At 30.7% G+C, this 20300-nt stretch overlaps 1 protein-coding gene across 7 annotated transcripts in view; it reads right to left on the bottom strand.

The window, feature by feature from the left end:
* Positions 1-342: 342 nt before the first annotated feature.
* The window catches only part of LOC118196087 (ral GTPase-activating protein subunit beta), a 162295-nt gene continuing 142337 nt past the window's right edge, over positions 343-20300 (bottom strand). For 6 of the 7 annotated variants that reach the window (XM_085815994.1, XM_085815996.1, XM_035367479.2 and 3 more), the window contains 4 exons: positions 15309-15548; positions 12419-12560; positions 9614-9730; positions 343-627 (listed from right to left, as the gene is read on the bottom strand). In XM_085815994.1, the coding sequence (XP_085672120.1) occupies positions 507-627; positions 9614-9730; positions 12419-12560; positions 15309-15548 (620 nt within the window). In that variant the 3' untranslated portion in view covers positions 343-506. The other variant, XM_085815999.1, reaches the window with a different exon arrangement.

Here is a 20300-nt window from a genome sequence, read left to right as displayed (position 1 = left end):
GCTTGATAACAGATTTTATTTCACACCTGCTGGGTTGATACATTGTTTTAACATGATTACCAACAAACAATGATTACAAATGTTAAACATAAACAAACAAAATGGCTAATTTGTTCTTGAATTGAATGTGCGATGTTGCTTTCATGTTGTTAGATGCACATTAGATATGTGCAAACAGACTTACTTTTTGGATCAGCTTAGTATATGAGAATTATAAGCCATATGCGGAAAAAGAAATCTTTATTTTTAATAAAGATACAAATGAGATAATTATTAAAGATTCCATGCAATTAATGATTGCAAGCTTGAAATGTCTGAATCTGTTAAATTACACATTGAAAAGGTGTTTGATAAACAATTTATTATTCATACAAAAACCTCACACATTTCTTGTAATGGAGCATATATACATCATTATATACACAGAAAATTAATTTCAGTGACTAATTACAAATATTACATTATCAATTCCTTGAAATTTATTCCTTTAAAAATTTAAGGTTTTCTTAATTTGTTGATGATGCATGAAATAAAGATGATAAAAATTCAGGTTCTGATAATTTCCTATTGTATTTACTAATTGCATCCTGTATTTTCAATTTGCGTCTAACATGTGGTGGTTGGCAGCTGCAGAAAAAAAAATATACTTACATATAATATAATTAATAAAACATAATAACTTTTTATTACAAAAATAAAGTTTCAAAAACAGTAGATAAATTATGATAAAAAATATTTATGACCTGCACTTCAAGAGAAAAAGTAGGTATTTTCAAGAATTTTTCTTGTGTTTTAAATGTGTACACTGCACAAAAAAAATAATGAGACAATTCTATATCTCCCGTTCTACTCGGCCGATTGATGAAATTCAAACTGCGTTTTTTATGTCTTGAAAGCGCGGCTTAGGATATATAATCTAAGTTGCACCTTCGAGACATGATAAAAGAAATTTGAACTTCATTAATTGGCCCAGTAGAATGGGAGATATAGAACTGTCCCATTTTTTCCCCTCAGAGTGTACATGGAATTAATGTAATGAAAATTTACTGCAGTTAACATATAGAGGTACTTGATAGTTTTATATAAATTACTACAGTTACATATTTCATCTTAAAATTATTGGATATGCTGAAAAATTAAAAATGCTATTATAAGTTTGAAATGAACATATGTGAGTATATATACTATATACACACACACACACACATATATATATATAGTAGTCAAAAGGTGTCTTTAAAAAAAAAAAAAAAAAAAAAAAAAAACCACGAAAGAAATAAAGCACTAATGAGACATAAAATTAGCACTAAAAGCCGCTAAATTTGATATTTGACATGCATACATATATTATACTTAAACCTACGAAAAAATTATTTCTAGCATCAAAAAACAATAAGGAACTTCAGAAGAATACTAATTCTCAAAGCACTTAAAGATATTGATGGAATAAGAACATTTTAATGGTTTTATATTTATGATTTTAGTACGACCTTCAATTCATTACAATAAATAAATAACCCATGAAAGCCTTTCAATAAATTCAAAATTAGGCCAAAAAAGGGGGGGAAGGCTTAATTGGCACAGATTTTAAATAAAATTCTCTTGATTTCAAAGGGAAACAAACATATATCGTACTTCTTTAGAAGGAAACGTATTAAACAATTTCATGCACTTAATTTTCCCTGAATACTAAAATCATTTAATATACTGAAGGTTTTCTTTCTGAACAAATTTTAATCACATTAAGTTATCTGTTAAGTTAAAAAATAATAATAAAAATATTTTAATTCTAAAATCAATCTATCATTATTATTTTAAAATTTGTTTTCATCTAAATTTCAAGTCTTTGCTATCATGTAACAATAACCACTATTTTTACAGGAGTGTTTATTACCTCCCTCTGTTTTGTATTTTACAGTATCATTTTCTCTTCAAGCATTACAATTACACAGAATTTTTACAAGATAGTTAAATTTTATGGCTTAAGACCATTCGTGGTAATTAAGTGAATTAGAATGCAATCACACCGCTCACCCGAAAATATAGAAAAGGCAAAATCAAAGGTTAAATTTATCAATTCTAATGAGAATGCACTAGCAAAGTAAAGCACTGCGGTTTTACATAATTTCTAAGTAAGCCATTCGTACGAATTCAAATACTTCTTGCATTTAAACTTATATTCCAAATTAAGATTTAACTTGAAATTCATGTAGCTAATTACTGAGAGAATTAGATTTTTGTAGCATAGTTTACGTGAGATGAGATCACTTGGGGTAACGTGATATGAACCGGCAAATTAGGACGATGAACCATGAGAGCATAGTTAATGTCTTTTTACAAATTTATGGTCTTTATTTATTGGCATTTTACAAAATTTTAAACCATATTAAAATATTTATGCCTTCAAAATAAAAAATCCTTAGAACTAACATTTTTTACGTGTATACTGTATGTCGTCGTCAACAAAGTCTGCTTGGTGAGATTCGCGGCGGCAAAACGGAAAAGTACCAAAAAGACAGTACTATTCCGTTTTGAGGAACGTAAAAAAATTGCAGCAAAAATGTATGTGCAAAAGCGCCCACTTAGTGCGCCAAAGTGCAGAATCACCCACTGCTTGACGTGTTTTTAAGAATTGCACATACGCGGTATCCATGTAAACATCAACCTATTGTCACTTAAAAAAAATTCCAGAATTGCAAAAAAAATGGCTCTGTGCACACCCTTGACTTTATCTATGTACACATCGACCCATTTTCACTTAAAAAGTAAAAGAAAATTGACAAAAATCCAATTGTTTTTACCCTTGTAAAAAGCGGCAGACAAATAAGTGAGCGATTCTGCACCTTACCAAGAATTTTTTTCAAAAAAAGTCATCATTCATTATAGAAAATTATGTAACAACCAACGAGATAAAATTATGCTTTAGCGATATAGCCATGCAGGCATCCATTCAGTTATGTTTAGCAATTTTTATATAAATTATAATAATGATCTGAAATAGTTATTTACTCTTATGCTTCCATTCAATCATGTTTAGCCTTTTTTTATATAAATTATAATAATAAAAAAAGTATTATATGAAATTAACTTTTCATCTAAATTAAAACATCAATCTTGGATAGTTATTTACTATTATACAGTCAAAAGTCGTTAATTCGGACACCCATAATCCGGACCTCAAAGCTACAAACTTTCTGCTCATGCGTTGGGTTGACACATGCGCATAGATGTTTACACGTGCGCGTAAGACCTTTACGGCTACAAATATGCATGTGCACACGCACATAATACATTTACGCATGGGTATTATTATTAGGTAAGCTAAAATTATCTAATTCAGTTAATGTTGCAGATTGCGTTGTTCCTTAATCTTCGAATTGGATCCGCCTTATTCTTTTTTGCAGACTATTAGAGCAATTTTATAAAAGTAAGCTTGAACTTTCGATTATGTCAAATAGAATTTCTGATATATATTTACTAATATGTAAAAAATCTACAAAGCGAAAGTATGTTTCGAAATCCGAAATCAAATAGAATTTCTGATGTATATTTACTAACATGTAAAGGATCTACGAAGCGAAAGTATGTTTCGAAATCCGAAATCTGTTTATCAATTTCACGCTTCAAGAGAAAATATTGTCACATGAAATGAAGCAACTTAAACAACTTACATTAAAAGAAATGTTTAATAAAGTAAACAAATAAATATTAAGCTTTTTTGTTTTGTAAATTTTGATACCCTTTAGATCATAATTGTTCTTTATTTCATAAATTATGGTTTCATATTTTTAATTTTGTAATTTCTGCATGCCATCTTACCATACTTATACTGATGATCTATAATACGGAATCGCCGAAGTCCCGACGAGTCCGGATTAATGACTTTTGACTGTACTTCCTTTCTTGCATTAGGGTTCTCGCAATTATTTTTGGCAGCACTGGCATCAACAATAGTTTGGCGATTTTCAACGGCCCTCAAAACCGAATAGTACCAAAAAGACTTAGCATAATCCAAACAGAAAAATGATCTTTTTATAATCACTTTTACTGCTGCAATGCTAAAACACTTGCAGAAACACACTGCAATGGGGCACTTGCAGAAAATCCAATTGGCTATAAAAAATGGCAAAAATCCAAAAAATCTCATGGCGACTCAAAATCTAAAATTATATGCAAAATAGAAACAAATATGTCTTTCTTTTTGAAGATGACACCAAATTAATTCAGTCATATAAGAATCTGTACAGTGTCACACTATCTTATGAAGTCTTTTATACTACCATTTGATCAAATCCCACAATCACTCACTATTTTGTGTATGTACTTTAGTGATCAGATCTATGAAGTTATACCTATGATTAACTTTGAAATGTTTGAAATTAGCAGCTCTTATTCTTTCACTTTTATAAGCTTTACATGAACCTAAGTATTTTGTAGAACTTTCTTCATTGTTATCTTTTATCACTGCATTAGCATTGCCAATTTCCCATCTGGAACTTTTTTTCCCTGAATACTAAAATCATTTAATATACTGAAGGTTTTCTTTCTGAACAAATTTTAATCACATTAAGTTATCTGTGAAGTTAAAAAATAATAATAAAAATATTTTAATTCTAAAATCAATCTATCATTATTATTTTAAAATTTGTTTTCATCTAAATTTCAAGTCTTTGCTATCATGTAACAATAACCACTATTTTTACAGGAGTGTTTATTACCTCCCTCTGTTTTGTATTTTATAGTATCATTTTCTCTTCAAGCATGAATTCAGTCTCTGTCTGATCAATACAAATTCAGTCTGATCAAAAGTCTTTAATACTTCCATCAACCATGTTATTCTCAAGAAATTTACCTCTATGAACAGATTTTAATGTTGCTTGTTCTAGTCCTGGGTACAACTTTTTTTTTTCTTTTTTTTTTCTTTTGGAAATCTTTTCCATAATTTAACTTTGCCTCTGATCATTGAATTCTTTTTCAGTTATTGTCTTCATCAATGATCTGCCTTCAACACAACAGGAAGTTGATTAACAACATCATGGAATATAACTTGCTAAACTCAAAAACTATAAAAGCTGAGAGAAGAGCTCTTTAATTAAAATAACAACAGGACTATGATGACCATGTGGACATTACTAAAAATTAAATTTAGAAAAGAAAAGAAAAAAAAAAAAAAAAAAGAGAGAGGGGAGGAAGTCAAGAAAGAGAACACTCAGTATAACTTGGTCCCACAAATGATAATGCCAACACTAATTTTGATATGAAAGGAACTCAAACTAGCAATAAAAGCTACAACAAAAGAGCAGTTATCTTTCTTAAAAATCAATATGAAGTCAGTGTGACTTCAAATAAATATTCTATACCAGGATGGGAAAATTTCTGTTTAAAGATAATATTTTGACTAATGGTAAAAAACCTTATTGTGATGACACTAAAATTTGCACTTGCTGTTACAGCTGCAAAGACTGCTATAACTTCAATTAATGAAAACATTTATCTTCAGCTAATAATCTTTGTGTTCCATTTGAAACTAATACAGTACAATGCTGCATTAGTTCCAAATGCAAAGTTAACACAGTCTGCAATCTGGATGTCCAAGATCTAGAATGATTTAACATTTAGGTATCTCTCAAAAAGTTTAGGAATGGAGAGTATACCGCTCGCCAAAAAGACAACATATGCTGTAAATGCAATATTTTCCACCTGAGATTCTTGCATATCACTATCAAGCAAATACTGACAACTACAGAAAGACGAATGACAATATGGTGATTGACATAGTAATGATATTGGCTCCAAATGCACTTTTGGTCTTTGAGTGGTTGAATTTTTCTGTTAGACCTAAACAATAAATGAAGTTCCTGTGTTGGCATGTCTATGGACAGCCGAGAACAGAATGGTGAATGAGAAGTATACTCACTCAGACTTCTCTGAATTGCTTATTGAATGCTATTTACCATATGCATATAACTACTTATTGTCATATCACCAATATAGATAGCAACAGTCATATGTTCTTTTAGCACATAAGATCTTTTTATCTACAGCAAGGGTGGACAAATACTTTTAACTGGGGGCCAGAAATGTCTTTTTTATTGCAGCTTGGAGACAGGGTCATGATAATCTATCGCGTTGCCCCTATTATTCTAAGGATGTGATGAGGATTAACACTCCCCACAGTAGAATTTTTTTAAAAAAAATTATAATATCTCTACAAATTTACAAATGTGCTCAAAACAGGAAATTTTCCTACTGACCATCAAATTGTTGACCCAAACCTGCTTTATTCTAAAATAAAAATTTAGGGGTGAAATGTTCTTTCCTTAAGCTCCCTTTATTTAATGTCTTTTTATCTAAAAAATATTCATGTTTGTTTGTTTAATTTCTAAATTCAAGCTGTTAGAAATTGTAAAATTATACTCTTCAACCAACGCATATGCATTTCTAAGTGTGTGTGTGTGTGTGTTAGTATATTTAGTGTTTTCCACCATGTTTATCACTAGTGAAGTCACACATACATGAAGGCATACACACATGGATCATGCTGCTGATCTAAGTAGTTTATATACAAAATCAAGTTGGAAAGAGATGAAAATGCCATTGCATAGGATTTCGTAACAGCCCAGATTAAGCAACTATAAGGGCTGCATTCAGCTTGCAGGCTAGCTTTTGCCCACCCCTAATTACCTCCAGACCTCTATTTCAGGTATTGTCAGAGGTATTTATAGATTTCGTTCATGCGTCCATGGAAAGGATATGCATGAATACAGTTTTTAGTGGGGTATCAGCCGGTAGTTTTCCAGCAACAAGGACTTGGACTCAATGATTCAAAACTTGCTCAGGCAATGAAATTTACTGCAAATAACCCAACTGCAGATACTATTTTTAATGAATAAGTAGCTAAGTTTGCTATTAATGAACAAATGACTCTTGATCAACGAAAAAATTGTGATGCGAGTGCTGACATGCAAATTTACTTGTTGCAAATCAAGGCCTGCCTTGATTTGCCAGACTCATGCCAACCTCACAGAACAAGCGAATCTAGATGCACGGAAAGTCTGAAAAGTAAATACTGTGGCCCAGATTAACAAAGAAGATGGAAAAGTGATCAAAACTAAAGGAGAACTCAGGTAAGAAGCAAAAATTTAACCAGGAAGTTAAGAAATTCTCTAAGAAAAACAAGGTCAAAACAGTTTTAAAAACTAGTTACTAAGGAAACAGTTCAGCCACAGAGGTCAGAAAAATTTGAAGCAGAAAATAATTGATCATGCCAAGAAAGACTCACAAGTGCAGCCTAAGTCTGACTCACAAGCACAGCCTAAGTCTTTGGGAAACAATGTAGAACAAAATAAACATATTTAAGCTTTCAATTGAGAAATGAGCAAACTGTGAGAACCACAGCCAATGAAAATGCTAGCATGAGAAAACCTGATCTGACACATGAAAAAATGTTGAAAGTACCACACACTTTCACTTCTTAGGGAAATGTGGAAAAAAAAACTGAGAGCAGAGCTCAAGCCTTTTTGAAAATAAAAAATATTAGGTGATATAAAAGAAGACTCCTTACATATTATGAAGTGGATGACTACTACAAAGTTAATACATATCTAATCAGCAGAGGTATGCCATATCATTTCAACTTGCTGAATGCAGAAAAACCTAATAAAGCAGTTATAAAAAACTGGTTTCCAACACCAACATGACTGACACTGAGGACAGACTAAAACAACACATCACTAAATATAAGATTGGCAGTGTTGTCCCACTACCAATGTTTTTAGTGCAGGTACCCAAAACTCCTGAAGGAAAGCATATTTACCAGCTCAATACCTTTCGTTCTCCGAAAGTTGTAGTTGAAGCGCACTGATCAAAGCCTGGCCCTGTGCAGTGTCACAGGTGCTAGCAGTACGGGCACTTAAAGAATATACTACAATAAATTCCATTGCATTATATGTGCAAATTTTCCCCCAACAAAGAAATGTGACCTCAAAAAGACCGATGGACAAGGAAGTGTGTCCTATGTGGCTCCGATCACATTTCAGTGCACAAGGGTTGTCCACCATGTCTGAATACTAAATACTGTCTCCAAACAGTAAGCAAATGACAGAATTCAAACATAATGAAAAAGACTTTTCACAATTAATTCTACTGAAACCACAGAAATCGGATAGAAGAAATTTAGAGAAAAACCAAAGCAAAACAAAACAAAACAAAACAAAAAAAATTAAAATAAAAAACACTGACATCTCTCTTACGGATTGATCAACTAACCCCAACAAACCATTCAAAAAATACAGACAAACGAAATCATTCATTAACAAAGTTGAGTTAGAGACTCTAACAATCGAAGCTATAACAGCATTAAAAAATAATCGCACCATCTAAACTGTGAGAACCTATAGTTGTAGAGACTTTAATTTTGCTGCACTGTGTATAGTTATTTTTGTTTTTCTTACTTGCTCTACTTCCAATACTTTATATTTTTCATATACACAGGACTTACTATTTCTCATGACCATGAAAATCAATTGAAGACTTTTCAGGTCATGAAAACCATTCATTGATGGAGGGAATTTCCTATTCATATACCTCTCCACCAGTGGATGCTGCCACTTGTCTGAGAAGTTTCAAAATTTCCTTGTACAGACTCTATTTTACCGCCAGCTACAACAGAATTATTTTTCACTGTTCTTTGATGGCTGGCACATTTTGGACTTGTATTAAACTTACAACCAAAGGCCCAAAGCATTCCCAGTTACAGGTCAAAACCAATATGGTTGCATGCCTGCAACACTGACAAATAATGATAACGGCCATGTGTACACTCATCTCACTGCATTTAAACTGATGATCTAAAATCCAGAATTTTCTGAAACCCGGAACCGCCAAAGTTCCGATGATTCTGGATCTCAGAGTTTGTAGTGTACAACTCTCACTCTCCCCAACTGCAGGAGATCTTATTACTACCAAGTTTTCTATGAAAAAAAAAATATGAAAATATTTCAGCTAAGTTTCAAAGTTAAAAACAGTTTGTGCAGAACTTACTGATTCAATTAAAACATTCTTTCTATAGCTTTTAAAATGTTAAAGGAATGCAGAATGGGTTGATTAGAGCTTGTATAATACATTTTCAATCAGAAACTAAGACACAGACACAATGATAAAAATAATGAAAATGATTAAACACTTCAACCTAAGTTGAGTTTATATAATAAATTAATTCAATCAATATTTTAGTAACAATTCTATTATGTCACTGACAGACGATTTGTTGCCATACACTGTAATTTATGGATGTATGCAGTATTTCATGACCAAAAGGATAGATATAAAACAAGCTTAGTTAGTTAAGAGAAGTCACAAATTATCTTAACAAAAATTTTGTGTGTACTAGCAAACATTTGATAAAACTATTGCAATGATTTCTTATTTGCATAATAATTTTTTGTTATAATAATTAATCCTATGAAATATTTTCAAGAACTGAACTGATAAAACAATTAACAAGATTCTTCATTTACAAAATAAACCCTTAATTATATTAAACAATCTTATAAATACTTTTAAGAAATGAAGTTAGATCATTATTGTTCAAACTAATTGAACAAAATTTTACCTATCTGCATCTAATCTTTTCCTGCGCAACATATTTAATGCAGTTTGCCTAACTAGAGTTCCTAGAGTTCGACGACTCACGACCATACCATCAACCAATGGTAAAGCAATAGACATCCTGGATGGAAAAAAGGTAAAATGAGATTATCTTAGAAAATAATGCAACATAATTTCCTTGCACTAAATCACAATTCTTTTCTTCCTTTCACTTTGACAATAAACAAATGATAATTTCTAATGCACTGAATACATAAATAACTAAATTGATTTTTAAAGCAGTTTTATGCATTCAAATATAAATTATCATATACTGTAACATTACACTTTTCAAAATTAAGCTTGCACCTCAATAGCAAATATACATTTTACATGCTCTAATTATCAGAATAACATTTGTTACTTTGTTGAGTTTGTTATTCTTAAATTCTGTTTCTTCAACACAGTGCAATAACGCAGATGTTAAATGACAATCACAGATATTTGGCTCAATGACTGGGATAAAGTGTTTCACAAAGTAATCAAAGCACTTCTACATCCAGAGATGGAATGTGTGTATCTATTGTATGATTGCCGACATTGAGTGTTATTTATTAGACATTCATTTCATGGGTTTAAATCGTGATGATTGGTATTGTATAGATATATTGTGGTAATAAATGCATCAAAACTTGTCCATTAAATTACCAGAACTATAATCTATTATTTTACAACAGGAACTTTATGGTTACTTTCCACTGTCCGATTAGACTCCCAACCATAGAACCGATAGTTATGGAAAAAAGTTGTCACTTAATTTTTCCCCATTTCATTTCTATTTAGCATGTTTTGCTTCATGAAAAGCACACAAATGAAAGGTGACTTGAACTACAGTTTCAAATTATGAGAGAGAAATAAATGCTGTGAAATGCTGATGATACCAGTTACGACTGTAAATGGGGAGGGGGGTGTAAAAGCCTTGAATTTCCTATTTTAAAGTAGTAGACTACTTTATAATAGACATAGTGACTTGCTGCTTTAAGCCAATGACAAACCTGATATAACACTTAAAACATCAGGAATCTTTGATACTATAGTGTGACACATTTTCCACATTCTATGGACCTTTCACCAATAAATTATTTTTTAAGCACTTGGAATATTTCCCGGAAACATTCCGTAAACAACTTTGCAACAACTCAATACAAAGGAATGTGCTTTAATCTTATAATTTTATTTAAAATTAATTAATTTGTTTGTAAAAATTCCTGACTATAAAACAGGGATCAACAATTTACTCAGACTAGTGGTAAGGATATAAAACAGAAGAAATGGAAAAAGGAAGTTACAGGCATTTTAAGGGGAACCACAAATTTAATTTTTTTGATTCAACAACATAAGCTCATACACAAAATGTTGAAAGATTGTGATGCCTTGCTAAGTGGTAGAATAAAAATCAACAAGCAGGCAGATTTTACCATCATCATCAGCAGCATGCTGTAAAAGTTTTGGGGACAAGAAAATGCTTCTGATGGAATATTAAAAGCAATCATTGAAAATGGCAGCTATAATGTTTCATGAGATGTAAACATGAACTTGTGGTAATCCTGGTGCCAGCATGGCATTCCAAAAATGAGGCACCCCATAATAATAAAGTACTCAAAATTTTTCTGCTATAGCATTATTTTAACATAATGAATTCTCAGATCTAAAAATTTTTCTTGTATTCATGTTGTAAATATATTACATATTACCTATATTTTACATTTTTCTAATATCAGTTTGGATATTTTAAAAGTATTTAATAAAATGCAGCAGTCAAAATATTTCAGGGAAATTTATCTACATAATTTTCTGTAATAAAATAGAAAATAAATTTTATTGTTGTTACAGGCTCAGGAATGTAATACCAGTCTCACATTCTGTTTTGGGTAACAGAAGCTTTAAATGGCATAAAATATTAGGGGTTTCAAACATGATCAGAAACACCAGAGTGACTGAAAAAGTGAAGTAACTGCATCCTAGTAAAGCACATTATTCAAAGTCATCTTCTCATGTCACAATACATCATTTCCAGTGGTCTAGAATTTGTTTCTTCCTCTTTTCACAGATAGTAAGTTGGATGCCTGTCTACTGAACTCCTAAGAATAATGGAGACTAAATCTGAACTATAATGGAGATGTAGCAGCACATTTCAACTGCCGCTTTGTCACATACATTGCTCTTTATATTGTCTGTAAAGCCCAATCAACATGTATTAGCTAGAGTTCCATTCCATAGCTAAAAATATACGATAATCCTTACTTCCATTTCCTACTTAGTCATCAACCACACAGCTACTACATGCAACTAACCAGAATGAACTTCTGCAACACAATAGGCAAGATAAAACAGTCAGAATAACCAAGGTTATTTATTGTCTTACAAGAATCAACTTGCGAAAAATCCAGGAATGCAAGTGATATTTAAATGTCCTGTTATAAATTATATTTGTCAAAAATTATCAATTTGTTAAGTTTTTTAATCTATATTAGAGTGAAAAACTAATCTATATTAGAGTGAAAAACAAATTAATATTTAGAATAAAAAAATCTTCAACAGTTTAGATAGAAAACATGATAAAATGTTTTTTTCAGAAGTCCTGAAAATACAATACAATTTTAAAGTAAACTATTTATGAAATTAATGAGGACTTTTACTGAAACCGATTTATACTGAACATTATACATGAATATTATACTGAACAGAACATTCCTAAATACCTACATAAATATAAAAAAATCAGTTACCTTTTAATAATATAAGTTAACATAATATAAATAAAACTTACTTGCCAGCAGGTCCTTGAAGTTTGATCTGAAATAAACCGCTTTCTAATGGATGTACAAAAATTACAAATAAGTCCTTTTCAGATGTACGAGATATAAAATTTGGTGGTTCTAATCCAGTATTCAGCAACGGCACTACATCAGCTGAAATATATATATAATTACAAACATTTTCAGAAGTTAAAATTATTCAGTTACTTTGCACATTTTATTTACATCTAATAATATTCAATACAAATATTAATTTATTCAGCATATAACTTTATAAAAACTTCAAAAATACACACAGCTAACAACGGAAACATACAGCTAACAATTCCCACTTGATGGTTGTTTACAATAATAACGAGAATTTTAAAATTAATATAGTATTGACTAGATTTCTCTGTGAATAAAAAGTATATAAGTTAAAAGGAAGAAATACCAATTAAACAATTAAAACTGTTCACAACAAAAGCACACTGTTCACAACTAAAGTTTATGATACAAGATACTGATAAGTGTAATCAATTTTTGGATCACAGATAAGGTTGTTCAGCAAGAACCAGAAAAGGATCTCAAATATGATAAAAGGTAAAACTGATTTAGTTATGAATGATATATGAAAAATCACAATGCACAGAGTGAACAAAACTGGAAGAAAGAAAGTTCTCTAACTGTTGTTCTAGTTGGCCTATCAAAAAAATTAAGAATTTGTGCCATAAATGCATGATTTAGACCCACCAAAGGCCAAGTGGTCCTGAACACATCTAGTTTGGTCCGAGATTCGAATCCCACAAACAGGCTGGCTGCATGGGTGTTTTTATGATTTTCTCCATGCATAATGTGTTAATACGAGCCAGTTTCCCTTAGAAAGTCCTCCACAAAGGCACCCATCCCTTCCATGTAGTGACTTAAGGTGAACACACAACTGATAATAAATACATGCCTTAACATCATATACATATCTTTTCAGGCAAGATATTTACTCAAAAACATTTTTGGAGAATGGCCAAATTCATTGGTCATTTAGCCATCTTATCGTAAAGAATCTTTCCCAGGGTTTAATGCAGGAAGGCAATACATGGGAAGAGGGAGACACATATACAACTAAATACTGCATGGAAGTTAAGCTCACACTCACAGTTTCAAGCTAGCAGTCAGTCTTGGCAGCTACACCAATTTATATTAAACTTATTCACAGCATTAACGTACATTTTAGCGGAAAATTTCCCTTTTAAAAAATAACCTGTTAATTATTTCTTTCTATAAATATAGTCTACATATAAATACTACATAATGCTTACATATCAAGTTTTATAAAAATTGAATTCAGGATTTCCTGATTATTCATGATTAACTTGAGGGAATAATTTCTGATTTGTATCAAATGTAATTTCATTAGAATAATTTTAATTTTATATTAATACTTACTATTTTTTCCCTTAGTAATTATGAAATTATCTGTATTTAGTGGATTATCACAATTTTTGATCTCCTTAATAATAGTTAAACTATAATATTTGCAGTTTGAGGCTTACAGTTTCAGCAAGCTATATGTCAGTACTGAAAATGTTTATAAAAGATCAAAAAGAGTTTGTAAATATCACTAGTTGATTATACAGTAAATGTAGTTGATTGATTTCTGCCATTAGAATACAAGAAAGATCACAAGCTATATGCAAGAATATTAGAAATCAATAAGAAAACCATTTAGAAATTTTGTTAAAAATGAATATACATCAGAAAGATAAATAATACAACAGTCAGAAACTGCTATAATCACCATTCATTATAGTGACTATTTTCCTATGACAATTAATGCAAGCAATTGATGAAAGTGTTTTCCCATTTATGCTATGTTTTCCCCTCCCCCTCAAACATCTCATTTAATGACCAGCCATGATAATGCATTTTAATATAATTCAGCTCTCCTTTCAATTTACTTCCAAGATCTGGACATATTCTTAAAACATCAATACAATCTTAGGCTTTGTGTATTACTGATTCTGGTACATTACTAACTGAACCCCCCAAAAAAAATCTTCTGCAAAAAACAAACACAATGGGCTTCTTCTTATGCATGAGAATTTCTTAGAATCCAATTTGCAAAAATGAGATATGATGGGGGCTGTAGGGAGTAAAGAATGGATGCTGAATATCATGTAGTGGGATTCATCTTTATTTTGACAGAATGAGAATGATAATATAACTGGGAATTTATCATCCATTTTAGATTTACTTTAAAGAACAGTTTAAATAGAAGTAATAGCAGTTTAAAATCATTTAGCCAAAGGCTACCTTTTCTATAAATCCATTCCTCTGTCAATAAAATACTACAAGAAAAAACAGCCCAAAGCAAGACTTACACGAGCAAGAAGAGAGGAATTAAGAACTACAGACTTCAAACTGTATAAATAACATTGTATTAAATCTATGAAAAGGATGACAGCATCAAGAATTTGGTTAAAAGAAATTCATTTCTTAAAAAGTTCAGAAAACAAGACAAAATTCAGTTAGTTTCTTTCGCTCATGCAAATGGTTACTTTTAACTATATATTTCCTAAATCTATAAATTATCTATCTTGATTTACAGAACTGCATATTTATATGAATGTTTAAAAATAGAAGCATTATCTTATCTCTTAATGATAAGATGTTAAGCTCTACTCCCCCAAAAAGAAGATGCTAAAAATTAATTGAATTTAACAAAACATGTTCCTGAAAGTTAACTTATTTTGTGCAGGTATCATCTGCATTAAGTTACACAATATTTTATTAATATGCTGTACAATAAAAATACTTTAGGAGCCCAGTAGTGTATTATACCCAAAGAGCCATTTTTTGATAGTAAGGTGCATTCTGGTAATAATATGAAAAAATGCATCAAATGCAATTCATTAATAATCATACCTAAAGGAAATGAAATATAATCATCTAAATTTTCTAGCCATGCTACAACAACTTTCATATCACAAGCAATTGCACAACTATGCTGCCTTCCGAACTTCCGACCAGAGCTACGGCCTTGTCCTTGATATATGTCATCTCCAGCATCTAAATTCAAAGACATTGCTCGAGGTACAGATACATCAGATATTGAACCAGAAGGCATAGTTCTTCTATCAGCTTCTCTTGTAAAATCCCTGGATTCTAAAAATATAAAAAATTACTTTATTTTACTTTAAAGTTAATGGCTCACATAAATACAGTAAAACCTCCATTATCTGAGTTTTGATTAACTGAGCTTCTACAATATCTGATCCCAATACAATAAATAATAATTTAAAAAAGTCATTAAAATTGCCTCATTCAAAAGGTAAATAATCTGTAGATTTCGGTTTTAGCAATAATTCAAACTGTTAAGATATGGGACTTCCTTCTTTATGCTCAGGAGTCTCAATTCTAGGGCATTTTGATAAAAATGAGTTAGCTTTTAGTTTTCAAACTGGAGCCAATGTATGTTCATAGATTACCAGTGACGTATGAAGCAGCAGCATTCTATTGAATGTTTGGCATTTTTAGGAGAGTAAGAAATATGAGAATTATTATATACTTTCCCCAGGCATTGTATATAATACCTAGGCATTCTATAGAATAACAAATGCTATTTAGGCAAAATATGAAGAAAGGTCATGATAAGGCTTTTATTTATAAGACATGCATTTCTCAAAAATACAAATGTTATTTTGAAAAAATTATGAGAGAGTCCCATCAAACAACTTTTATTCCAAATTTGTAAAAAAAAAGAATGAAAGTTGTACAGAGCAAAATTTATGCCTTTCTTATTAAAGAAAATAATGTATAAAATATACATAAATTTATGCAACGAATGTATTAAATATAAGTATATTCAAGATGAATTGCATATATATTTCATACTTTGCTGGTTTGGTTTCATACTTTGCTGGTTGGCATTCTAGAGAACAGTGTTATACAACTGGTTTTGCCTTATGAGCTACTTTTAAATTTCTGCCATAACTTGTGGACACCTGGTATTTTATGTTTGCAAAATGAGAATTTGATAAAAATATGTGTTTACTGGATGATTTTGCATTTACAAATAATAAGGCAAAATAATAGGAATCTAGAAAAAACTGGAGAAAATTCACTAATAAAATGCAAACGCAGTGCAGATATATATATATATATTACTGGCATATACAAAGAGCGTTTTTTAAGTAAGGTCCATTTGAAAATAAAAACCAAACGACAGAAAATTTTCAAAAACTGAATTTATTTTCAGATTCTACATACACAATATTTGTCTACATAGTTGCCAAGTTTGTTTAAACACTTATCATACCTTAGAAATAGATTTTGAATACCCTCTTCATAGAAACTTGCCACTGGCTCTGATAACCAAGAGGTCACAGCTGTTTCCACATCCTAGACTGGACACTTCAGAAAATTCATTTGAAAGAGTCCTTAAGTGTCTGTTCTCAAGAATTTTTGCTTCAATTGAAGCCTCCATATCATCTGTGATCACAGATGGGCAACCAGAGTGGGACTTACTATGGATGCTGTCATGTCTGGCTTTGAAGTCTCTGGCCCACTTACGTACTTTGCCTTCACTTATAGCAGTAGCTCTGTAAATTGCACAAATCTGTCAGTGAATGTCTGCAGTGACAGGTTTCTGGCCGACAAAAAAGTATCACTGTCCATACCTTGAATGGGGTGGGCAATTCAATAATCTCAAACATTTTAAAGACATAGAACAGACTGTACAGGTTACCTACACAACTGCAACTGAGCACAATTATTTGCAAGGAATGCTGGGACATGACACATGCACTCGTTGCCACCCACGCAACACGTATTAGTGTATACAACAAAACAGCCCTTTAAAAACATGCTACATATTTATATTCAAATGCTAACTTACTACTTGATATCAATTAATCAATAATACAAATTTCTCCTGGAAGAATAAAAATATCTTAAAGGTGATTAAACAAGGATACATGATTGTCCACTTTCTTCCAAATCAGTGAATAAATAAAAACAGCATTAAAGAAATCAAATTCAATATATTTTGGAAAACTGAAACTATTGATTCTGCTTTCCATGAAATGATTTAAGGAAATGACTGAGATTTTGATTCATTGCATGCAACTTAAAGACATCTTAAACATAAATATAAAATTTGATTCTAATACATTTCATTACTTTCAAAAAACCACCATTTAGCTACAATTTACATTTTTATTACATAGATTTGTTATCTATGTAATAAAAATGTAAATCATGTTTACAGTCTATATCTTGTTTGTAAGAAGTAATTTCAGTGCTCAGACACTGAAGTACTTGAAACCCAGTTGATAAAGAAATGCAATTTTACTCAATTGCTTAAGTTTCTGATCAAAATAAGATCATAGTTTAATAAATTTTATCAAATTATGAGAAACATGTACAAGAAGCCTTAGATATCCTAACAAGTTTTTTTTTTTAAAAAAAGACACTTGACATGTATGAGAGGATTTCTTTTATAATTTACTTTAAAAAAAAAAAAAAAAAAAAAAAAAGAGGAAAAATTTGCATCATTTAATTCAATTCAAGCCAGCAAAAAAGGAAGAAACGCAACTATATGTTAACATTCTGGTTCTATTGCAACAAGATAAAAAATGCTTTTTTAATAAAGATAACATAACACAGTAGTTAGAATTCTATAAAATCTCATGCTATGCAAAACTGATATATAACCACAAAATACTAAATAATAGTATAAAAAATGGAAGCAGATTTCAAAATTTACCAAAAATGCATCATTTCATTTTTATAATTATGCTCTTTCCCAAAACATAAGTAACATACATTTCATTATAAATAAAAGCAAACCTATTTTATTGTAGGTTTACAAAGTAAGTTTCTGCAAATAAACAAGATCACATACTGAAAAGTATAAAAGCCATATATTTATATGTTATACATTACTTCAATATTTTTAGCCAAGAATCTGTATTTTTAGAAAAATTAATAGTAATAAATAAACAATCAAATATGGTTTTAAGAATGTTCAATGGGAAAATTTATCTAATAATGCATATAATACCTTCCAACTAAAATGCATATTTGATAGTAACAATTTATGCTCTCAAACGTACTTCTGATTGTTTGTTGTAGCAGTAATACTCATACCTGTAGAAACAACAGTCAGAGACTTTAAAGAATACTTGATGGGTAATGTGATCTGCAGTTAATTACCCTCATACGTCCTAAACATGCTCTGAACTTTTTTCCCTAAGAGATTCAAGTCTAATGAGATTGGATGCCATTGCATATATAGAACTATTTTATACTCTGGTTATGGCAAGCTTCATCAAATCATGTTTACAGTCTATAAATACCAAATTAGTACCTATTGCAGCAATAAATTAACAACTCAGTTACAGAACTACCAACAAAAACACGAAGATCAGGATGAGTTTCATTGCCATTCTTATCCGCACTAATGAATTACCTTCTCGTGATAGTCGTTTTGTGATATTTATTGCTTGGTATTTGTTGCCCCGTGTTTTCTCAACATTAAAATCACTGCAGAGGCTAAATCAAGATTTATAAAAATACTTGATTTTGCTCATCTTTGTTTTACCCTAGGAGATTTCACAGATACTCTGACACTGGATAATAAAGGCAGAGAAAACAGTTCTATACCTTCATCAGATGTAGATTTATTGTATTTCAGATATAGTAATAGCAGGAAATCCCAAAATCATAATTTTTTTTTCAATTAATAACAATTTTGAAATTTCCATCTTCACAAATCATTCACTTCATGTCATTCTATCTTCACAAATCCTTTATTTACCCACATGAACCATATAAGATTTACTTTGTTGAGGTATGGTCCTTTTTTAGATTAGCAAAGAGACCCAAAGCCATTGTCATGTTATTAGTACTTAGTGCCAGAGTATAATGTCTTGTACTCTGGCACAAAAAATCTCCATCACAGAATGTTCTAAATGCCAATATAAATTTAATAAACAGTTCAGATTCAAATTCTCTACATACACTTCAGATTAGATTATGCTAGTTGATTAATGCAAAACAACTCAAAGGTTATTCCCTACAGGTCGAGATGCCTTCAAGAAAGAGTCTGAAGTATTCCATTTTAAATAATTTTGCTTTGACTTCAGAATTGCATTTTATCCAAATTTTGAAATTAGTACAGTAAACTTTGCAAAACATATAAAATTGAGGTCTTGTAATAAATAATATATTTGATACAGCTTTTTCTTTCTTTTCCTTCTCTTCTTCATCCTTTTTTGGGGAGAAGGAGGTCACATTTTTTTCTTAGCTTTAGACCTGGCCTGCTGATTTAAGCTGGAGGTCTGTAGCATTATTTCTTATGGAGAACCTGTTCTCTAAATCTTTTCATTGTAATAGCTAACACTCATGCATATGACAATAGTTATTTTACGAAATAACTTAATAATTGATTATTTTTTAATTTAAAGATAAAGAAACTGCATTTTACTTTTCCGCATTTTTATTTATATAATTTCAGTCCATTATAGGTTGCATAAAATAAACACATATTTTAAACCAGGGTCTACCCCCTCTTTCTTTTTCTCAGTTTATAAACCCTTATATTCGTGTGACACCTTGAGCTTCAAATGTGGCAATTATACAGAAGTTAACTCTGAAAGTTAGTTCTAGTTTTTAAACTAAGACTTCAATAATTGATTTCAGTCCTAAATGACAGCTTAAGGCAGTAGGCGAATGTCTGATTTTTTGGGTAAAAAAGGGCATAAAAAGATAAAATAAAGTTTTAGGATTTGTCTCTACTACTAATTTTACATTTTAAAAACCTATAACTAAAAATACATATATTTAAAACTTTACATTTTAAAAACATTACAGAAAGATTTGGAAAACCTCCTTAGAATGCAGACCCAGATCACG

This window comes from Stegodyphus dumicola, chromosome 4, assembly GCF_044657685.1.
Source record: "Stegodyphus dumicola isolate Sdum_Otavi_A_Nest chromosome 4, ASM4465768v1".
Lineage (NCBI taxonomy): Eukaryota > Metazoa > Arthropoda > Arachnida > Araneae > Eresidae > Stegodyphus > Stegodyphus dumicola.
Note: the sequence above shows the minus strand (reverse complement) of the source record. Positions and strands in the feature narration are given on the sequence as shown.